Source organism: Ochotona princeps, chromosome 3 (genome assembly GCF_030435755.1).
Source record: "Ochotona princeps isolate mOchPri1 chromosome 3, mOchPri1.hap1, whole genome shotgun sequence".
Lineage (NCBI taxonomy): Eukaryota > Metazoa > Chordata > Mammalia > Lagomorpha > Ochotonidae > Ochotona > Ochotona princeps.
The window spans coordinates 6,782,638-6,791,917 of record NC_080834.1 but is presented as its reverse complement, the minus strand read 5'-3'; the positions used below and the strand labels follow the sequence as shown (position 1 = coordinate 6,791,917).

Sequence of the window (9,280 nt, the reverse complement as noted above, 5' to 3'; positions counted from 1 at the left end):
TTAAAAGAGTGGTTACTTATTTATTTGTTTGAAATGTTTAGTGACACAGAATGAAGGAAAGCCACAGAGGGGAAAACTCTTGGTAACTGGGATGATCCTAAAAGAATCTATAACTCCATTTTTCTGAGTGCTCACAAATTATTTTACTCGTTTCTGTTTCAGGACATTCTGACTACCCAGGGCCCCCGGCCAGCTACCCAGGACCACCGATTGGCTTCCAACGGCCCCATGGGGGCTACCCAGAGCCCCAGCCTGGCTACCCAGGGCCCCAAGCTGGCTACCCAGGGCCCCAAGCTGGCTACCCAGGGCCCCAAGCTGGCTATCCGGGGCCCCAGGCTGGCTACCCAGGCCCACCAGCTGGCTACTCAGTTGCTGACCCAGGCAACTTTCCTGTCCAAAATCAACCAGGACACACCCAGCCTGGTGGACCTGCAGCGGGTCCATGGATGCCAGCTCCCCCAGTTCCACTGAACTGCCCACCTGGATTGGAGTATTTGACTCAGGTAATGGCAAATGGTAAAATAACCATGAAGCAAACTATGTTTCCAGTTTACTTAACCAGATTAGCAAATTAATGATTAACTGTGGGTGAAATATGAAGGTATTTTTGCTAATAGTGGATTCTTCTAATTCAGTTTGTTTTTAAAATAAAAATGTCTCAGAAATGAGTATTCTCTGGTTTTGAATACTATCTATAATCATTGACAATAGCTAATATTTATTAAACATGATTTTCCAGTGTTTTTCCATTATTTATTTTTTTAAAAAAGATTTATTTTTATCTGGGAGACATTTACAGAGAGAGGAGGAGAGACGAAAACAGGGAGATCTTCCGTCTGCTGGTTTACTCCCAAATGCCCCCAACAGCTGGTGCTAAGTTGATCCAAAGCCAAAAGCCCAGGGCTGCTTCTGGGTCAGCCGCATGGGCACAAGCACCCAGAGACCTGGGCCATCTTCATCTGCTTTTCCAGGCCATTATTAGGGAGCTGGATCACAAGTGCATCAACCCGGACTGGAACCAGTGCCCAGAGGCAACCTAGCCCTGCAGGCAGAGGATTAGTCTGTTAAGCTACTCCAGCAGCCTCATTTTTCAGTGTTTGTCATAAAATAATACATGTAGTAATTCATGTCAGAAGAGAAGACTGGGGCCGAGAGAAGTTATCTCGTGTTCGAAGGTCTGGAAACCTAAGGAATTGAGCCCTTTATTATTATTATAACAACTGTAATTTGGGTAATATTGATTGTTCTTGGGACCTGGGAAAGAAACTCTGCATCTAGTTTACAGTTGAGTGTGAATTAGTGTCAGCAATATGAGGTACAGCGTTTTTTTGGTGCAAGGAGTCAGGCAAGACACAAAAGCCACGTGTGGTTGGTTGTGTCCGGCTTGGACACCGATGTTTGAATGATATCCTGCCAGCTTTAGGGAAACCAGTGAACATCTTTTTTTTTTAAAGATTTTATTATTATTGGAAAGCCGGATATACAGAGAGGAGGAGAGACAGAGAGGAAGATCTTCTGTCCGATGATTCACTCCCCAAGTGAGCCGCAACGGGCCGGTGCGCGCCGATCCGATGCCGGGAACCAGGAACCTCTTCCAGGTCTCCCACATGGGTGCAGGGTCCCAATGCATTGGGCCGTCCTCGACTGCTTTCCCAGGCCACAAGCAGGGAGCTGGATGGGAAGTGGAGCTGCCGGGATTAGAACCAGCGCCCATAAGGGATCCCGGGCGTTCAAGATGAGAACTTTAGCCGCTAGGCCACGCTGCCGGGCCCAAACCAGTGAACATTTGCAGAAAAATGTTCTTTTTTTTTTTTTTTTTAGATTTATTTCTTTTTTTTTATTACAAAGTCAGATATACAGAGAGGAGAGACGGAGAGGAAGATCTTCCATCCGATGTTTCACTCCCCAAGTGAGCCGCAACGGGCCGGTGTGCGCTGATCCGAAGCCGGGAACCAGGAACCTCTTCCGGGTCTCCCACGCGGGTGCAGGGTCCCGCATTGGGTGCATTGGGCCGTCCTCGACTGTTTTCCCAGGCCACAAGCAGGGAGCTGGATGGGAAGTGGAGCTGCCGGGATTAGAACCGGTGCCCATATGGGATCCCAGGGCATTCAAGGCGAGGACTTAAGCCGCTAGGCCACGCCGCCGGGCCCAGAAAATGTTCTTTAACAGAGAAAACATTATCAGTGTTTCTTGAGTCACTTCTAGAAGAAACATCATTTTCTAATGTTTAAAAGAACGCATATGAGAGTCACTACCATTTGACATGAATTTTCCTTGGTTTGTAGTGAACACCTCAGCTAATATTTCAGCAATTAAACTAATGCCTTTAGTTTTACATAGTGGTGATAGACACTGTTAAGTATTGGCAAAATTAGTAAACATAGCTAATTGATTATATACAGTCCTATAAACACATGAATTACATTTTGCTTGATTTAATGATCGTTTGAATATAAACTTACAGCTTAATTTTCCTTTTCCTGTAATAGATTGACCAGCTACTGGTTCATCAGAGAGTCGAACTACTAGAAGGTATGTATTTATTGTATTAATTATGTTTACATAGATAAAAGAGATCTATTCAGATAAATGCAAAGTAACTGAATGACTCTCGTGAGATATTCAAATCAAGTGATTGCAAAAAAAAACTCCCCTTTTGCAATAATTAAATTATGAACACTTCCAGCAATTCACTTAAAAGTGTCAGTTATGAATTATTTTCCTGGCCATCTTTCTTACAATACAAATATCAACTAACAAGGAATGCAATTATGACCTTTTTTCACTTCCGTCTGTACTGATCCCTTAGCTGACCTTTTCCGCGTCACCTGTTTTTTTTCCTAAATTGTGATCAACTGAGAACGGATCAGAGCCCAATGCCAAAGCTTTGCTACGTTAGTACGTTTCTGATGCAAGTGGTCCATTTGAATTTGGATGGGGATGTTTCCCTTGGGAACGCAGGTGAGCTCTGTCAAACCCTTGTCTCTTGGGCTGTAGATTGTCAGCTTGGATGCAGGGCTGTCGCAGGTAGAAGACGCCGTCCGGCAAACCTGGCATTTCGGTTCCCCAAAGCAGCACGTCTGTTCCTGCTCAGTGGGTTTGATGCCACCCAGCAGGATGCCAGGACCCCAGACTGCAGGAATAATGAGTGTGCCAGTAAAGACTTCAGGACAGCTGTCAGGGAATGAGGCGGTCCTCTTCCTAGAAAGAAGTGACTTGATGCTACCTCTGCCGATTTGTAGAATATGTCTGCTAAATCCATCTTCACCTGTTCGCAAAAATGTTTTCTTTTGATAGAAATCAAAGCTAAATTACCTGAGCACAGTAATAGTTAATTAAATCATGTAATGGATATTCCTTATATATAAATTATATAATATATTATGCATATTACATTGTATATATTATATAATACCGAATATCACTGAGATATTTGTAGATTATTTAAATTTGTTTAGTTATTTTCTGAACTAGATTTTGTTCAGAAAAGAACTCCTTGTTACTTAGTCACTTGGATTCTGACTTTTTAAAATATACTATCTTGGCCTCAGCATGACAGCGTAGTGGTTAAAGTCCTCTCCTTGCACGTGCCAGGATCCCATATGGTCGCCGGTTCTAATCCTGGCAGCCCTGCTTCCCATCCAGCTCCCTGCTTGTGGCCTGGGAAAGCAGTCAAGAACGGCCCAAAGCCTTGGGACCCTGCACCAGCATGGAAGACCTGGAAGAAGCTCCTGGCTCCTGGCTTTGGATTGGCTTGGCTCCAGCTGTTGCGGCCGCTTGGGGAGTGAATCATTGGATGGATCTTCCTGTCTGTCTCTCCTCCTCTCTGTATATCTGCCTTTCCAATAAAAATAAATAAATCTTAAAAAAGTAAATAAAATATACTATCTTATGCTTACTACGGTTATCAACTCCAAACATTATGTCACAATTTTTAGATTTATAGAATTTATACATATTTACAAAATGTCTTAATTATGAAATACAGTGCAAGTTCAGAATTTACTACTTTTTAAATTCTGTGGTTGTTTTAAAAGGAGACGTCTTTAATTTCCTTGCTTTCTTTTTTCTTCAAACTGAAAGTTCAGGCTATTTTTCATGTCATAAAGACAGTGAAGAAAGAAAATCTAGTTTCTTTTAACATTTGAGCATTTAAGAAGTACTCTCTGAATTCAAACTTAATAGATCAAAGAGACAAACAGAATTCTTCCGCTTTGTTTGATGTCTTTTTTTAACTTGTAGAAGGAAACTTCAAAATTATGTAACCCGTGTCGCTACAGTCCCTTTCTTAAATTTTAATTCTTATTTTGAAGTTTGAATTTTATGATGCAATTGCGTAGAGTCTGGAATCCGCCCCCTTTGCCCCCCACCCCCCAGTTCTCACCCCAACTGTCCTTTTAATCAACTGAATAATAAATGACCTCTCAGAAATTGTGGCAGCTGTTGAAATAAAGGATCAGTTGTACAGATGCATAATCCAAGCAGTGAGTCCTACCAGGCGCACTCTGCAAAAACATGTGAAAGGCATCCTGTCTGCCCAAGCTACTGTCCTTGCACCGTGGCGCGTTTCCTTGTGTCACTGCTTGTTCCGGTGAAGCTGCTGCCGTCGTGTGATTGGCGTTACGGAGTGCTATGGGACATGGGGCCTTTGCTCCGTCCTCACCTGGAACCGTGGAGAGGTGCCCAATGCGTGTCGACACAGGAAGTCCTTTCCTAGGATGCGAGGTGGAGGATACCGTGTAGTGGCCGTGTTTTCCCCAGGTACGGACTAACGGTGGTGCAGAGTCCTCTCCAGGCGGTCCCTGGGCTAGATGCAGCCCTGGTGGCCAAGCCCCTCTGCCCCTGGCCCAGTAAACCTCTCCCGCTTCTCAACAGCTGCTGCTGCACTAAAACGGAGTGTCTGAGGCTCGATATGACGTGCTAACTTTGCATTTCTGTACTCTGCCTTTGACAACACGTGCATTAGCAGTAAGCCAACTCATTGCCTTTGTTCCAACCGCACAACCGTTAAATAATAAAACATTAATTAGGGCTTATAGAACATTATATTAAATCAACTGGTGCGCTGTAAGATTTCATAGAGCACAAGCATAGCGGTCGTCTTTAATTATCCCTCCAAATTGAAGCAGAGCGGTGGATATCTGTCTACACACTCAGCACCACTGTGTGCCCCCTGGTTATTGTGGCAGCTCTCCGCAGCTTCCCCTTCTGACAGGAGCCCTGCAATCACGAAGACCCCACTGTTTTTTTCTCTCTGTGTCTCCATAAGAGCTTGTAGCTTCCTACTTCTGCAGCCTGTCCTCTCCCTTCCCCCTTTGTTGCAGTCCAGGTCCTCACTCAGTATCTTTCAGCTCCTCCATCCTCTCCCCCAGCATCATCTAGCGCCGCTGTGGCTGTGCGTTGCAATGTCTTAAGGTAGATCCACGTTGTTTGTCACATGAATGACTGTGATGTCTTCTTTCGTCTTGAAGCTTTAATAGGTTTTGAAACTCAAAACAAATATGAAATTAGGAACAGCCTTGGACAGAGGGTGTTCCTGGCAGCGGAAGACACTGACTGCTGTACCCGGAATTGCTGCGGCCCCTCCAGACCTTTCACGTTGCGGATTGTTGATAATATGGGCCGAGAGGTGATGACCCTGGAGAGGCCGCTGCGCTGCAGCAGCTGCTGCTTTCCCTGCTGCCTCCAGGAGGTCAGTGCACAGTTAGCAGGGGGACGTGCAAAGCTGTCCTGTGCTCTTGACCTGCCTGGTGAACCTGACCGTGGGTACTTTTTTTTTTCTTCTTTGCCTTTGTAGATAGAAATTCAAGCTCCTCCTGGTGTGCCAATAGGTTATGTCACTCAGACGTGGCACCCCTGTCTGCCTAAGTTTAAAATTCAAAATGAGAAGAAAGAGGATGTGCTAAAAATTTCCGGTCCATGCATTGTGTGTAGCTGCTGTGCAGATATTGATTTTGAGGTAAGAAATGTCATGAGCTTGTTATATTTCATTTTGACCTGTTGAAGAAATGTATTACCATATATTTTAATGTATAATAAAAGATGTTAAATATTTCAGCTAAGCTACTTTCTTGTAAGTAGCCAATTGGATAGTGCCAATTTATTTTAAAATTTCAATAAATAGATACAAATTCCTATGATATGTTCACAGTAGCATATAAGGCATAATTTAAATTCAATATTTATCTTATGTTGCAGCAATTTTAAAGTAGTATTGCTTTGTTGGATGTTTTATTTAGTGGAGGATTAAACTTCTGATTATAAAGTAAATTGAAAGTATGTCATCACAAAAATTAAAACAAAAATAAGGGGAAAGAAGATGGTGAAAGACGAGAAAGCAAATGGGAAATGTCACTGTGTCCTTAAAACTGTTTATGTGAAAACCCTAAAATCTATTCCTTTTTTCAGGTAAATCAACACATGTAAAACCTTAAGAGAGTCCATAAAATATTGCAAAACATATATGATAAAGATACAGGTTTCAGGTAATTTTTCCAGAATATTTTCAGACTTTTTTTTTTCACTGTAGATTAAATCTCTTGATGAGCAAAGTGTGGTTGGCAAGATTTCCAAGCAGTGGACTGGGCTTTTGAAAGAGGTCTTTACAGATGCTGATAACTTTGGGATCCAGTTCCCACTGGACCTGGACGTGAAAATGAAGGCTGTAATGCTCGGGGCCTGTTTTCTCATCGTAAGTCCATTGTTGCTTACCTTGACTAGGACTAGAATCTTCCTGAAATGAGTCAGTAGCTTGGACATTTTTGAAGTGATAATCTTGCATGTATAGATTTCAGATAAAGTTCCTATCATCTCTTACTGGGAAATTTGGTGTGATCCTGACATTGGCTTCATGGTGAATAATTTTTCTTTGGATGAATTTATGTATTCTACTAGGGAAAAGAAGTTTGTGTTAAGAACTCATCCTTTTCTTGGAATTTTTAATTTTTGAAATTGTTGTGCTTATAGGAATCGGTTGAATCTGGACTTTTCTGCAAAAGGCTCAATGGAACAAGGAGATCATAATTTATTATTGAATTAAATCATGAAATATTATAAATTACAGTGAATGTGCATCGCACAGGCCTCAAGACATAACTAGATTTTGAAATGTATTTATTTTACTTGAAAATCAGAGTTACAGATAGAAAAAGAGACAGAGAGAGACATCTTCCATCTCCTAGTTCACTCTCCATATGGCTGCCATGACCAGAGCTGGGCCATTCTGAAGTTGGGAGCTAGAAGCTTCTTCCAGGTCTCGCACAAGGGAGTAGGGGCCAGGGACATGGCGCATCCCCTGCCTCTCCCAGGCCATTAGCAAATAGCTGGATAAAGTAGAACAACTGGGACTAGAACCAGCATCCATATGGGATGCTGGCACCACAGCAGAGGATTAATGTGCTACTCCATGCACCAGCCTCTAGATTCAACTGTTAATTATAAAATATACATTGAAGATTGTTTTTCTGGATTTTTCAAAATTATCGGCATTAGGCCATAACCTAGCAACAATTCAGAAGCTCAGAAACAGAAGTTTGAGTAGCCAGGATTAGAACAGACATTCAAATATAGGTTTTCATGATTGTAACTGACAGCTTAACCGACTGTGTCACAATGTCAGCTTCAGTAACTATGATTTTGAAAATATCAGTACTAGAGAATACGTGTAAAATACATAGAAGAAAGATAAACCTGTTACAGTGTATTGCAACCGGCAATAAACGTTGCATCGTTTCTGTTGAGATAGTGTGAAATGATAGAGATGTGATATGGATCAGCTAAGACAGACAACAGTGACAGGACCAACCTTGAACTTTGCAACGGTGCCAGGTTGGGTGAGGCACTTGGAACGCTGAGAGCCTCTGGCCTGTTTAATGTTGTTGTTTGAGGGCATGTTGACTTCAGTAACTTTGGCTTTGTCTGCTGAGCTGTTCTTGTTCTTAGAATGAACGGATTGCTACCAGCGGCCACCCTGCTGCTGTGCATGTAGCGTGATTTTTTTTTGTTTATTCACTAACTGTAAAAGTCCTGCTTCTCCTTCCCCCCGGCAACGCTATCCTGCAAGATCGTTGCCACGCTGCGGCATCATAAACCCATTTTCCTTGCAAGGTTAGAGACTCTGCATTCTGATTTACAACAGATATGAGCGAAATAAAAGCTGTAGGATTTTATTGCAGTCATTGGGGAATGAGTCTATTAGACATCGGGGTGGAGTATCTGGCTGGGATCACGGAGGACGCACTGGATAGGAGATGAAGATGGGCCAAAAGATACGAAGTCTAATTCATTCCATCATGTTGATAGCTATGAATCCCTGAAGGAATCTGACATTATGCATGGAACTTTGGTCACTAGAAAAGTTATCTGGCTAGAGAGGAACTCCAACAATTGAGGAAGAAAGATTGAATGGGAAGATCTCAGAGAATGTAAGAAGAGATGTTTTGAGAAATTAGCAGGGATTACATTCATTTGGATATCAGTCAATGAATATAATTACAGAATGTAATTGCTGTTACAATGGACAGCCAAGGTAGAAGTTCTGCAGCTGTGGGTTTTTCCAGAAGCGACTTTCTGCAGTTAGCTGCTCCAGATCGTCTAACAAACAGATGACTTGTGGCGTCAGATTGGTTGGCATTTCCCTGTCTGAGGATTAATCCCTACTTTGTCTGAAAACTCACTTCTGTATGTCTGTTTTTCTGTAGGACTTCATGTTTTTTGAAAAAACTGGAGAACGACACCAAAGGACCGGAATCTGGTAATGGATGCATGGAATGCTCCTTGGAAAACCGGGACATACGTGTCTTGCTTTTGGAGATAGAACCAGATCTCAGCTTTTCTGTGTCTGATCACTGTGAACTGAGCTGTGATGCTTGTCATTCCAATGATGTGATTTGTACTTTCCAGATCATAGAGTTTATTTCAAGTGATAAGGTATATTTACTGTATATCTGACTTCTATTTTTATATATTTTAGCATGTATACTGTGAACTTACAAGAAAGGACATGGGCAATTTTTGCATTTAGAAATGAAAAGCAGATTTAAACTATGAAATATGGTTAATATTCCACTTTTATAATAAATTGTGTATAGCTTTGTTCATGAGATTGTAACAGAATTACGAATTATTCCATTAAGTATAGTTTTAGCTAACATTATTTTGCAAATAGCATGCATTCAAAAAATTTAAAAATAGGTTTCTGTTCAGATAATATTATTTGATATCCATATTGCTAAGGAAATAAATTTTTTATCTTTATGAAATAGCCTCCTATAAGCTGATC

At 41.9% G+C, this 9,280-nt stretch overlaps 1 protein-coding gene across 1 annotated transcript; it reads left to right on the top strand.

Moving 5' to 3' along the window:
* Window positions 1–240: 240 nt before the first annotated feature.
* LOC101535409 (phospholipid scramblase 1) lies at window positions 241–8,790 on the top strand. Its single transcript, XM_004597754.4, has 6 exons — window positions 241–503; window positions 2,490–2,532; window positions 5,472–5,692; window positions 5,798–5,959; window positions 6,530–6,691; window positions 8,700–8,790. The coding sequence occupies exons 1-6, from the start codon at window positions 447–449 to the stop codon at window positions 8,754–8,756; spliced, it is 702 nt and encodes a 233-aa protein (XP_004597811.2). The 5' UTR covers window positions 241–446; the 3' UTR covers window positions 8,757–8,790.
* The last annotated feature ends 490 nt before the right edge of the window (window positions 8,791–9,280 follow it).

Bases quoted from the DNA above. Each gene is read 5' to 3' on its own strand.
- LOC101535409 (XM_004597754.4), top strand. From the start codon at position 447: ATGCCAGCTCCCCCAGTTCCACTGAACTGCCCACCTGGATTGGAGTAT. The intron at 504-2,489 runs GTAATGGCAAAT...TTCCTGTAATAG, and splicing joins GATTGGAGTATTTGACTCAG to ATTGACCAGCTACTGGTTCA. The intron at 5,693-5,797 runs GTCAGTGCACAG...TTGCCTTTGTAG, and splicing joins TTCCCTGCTGCCTCCAGGAG to ATAGAAATTCAAGCTCCTCC.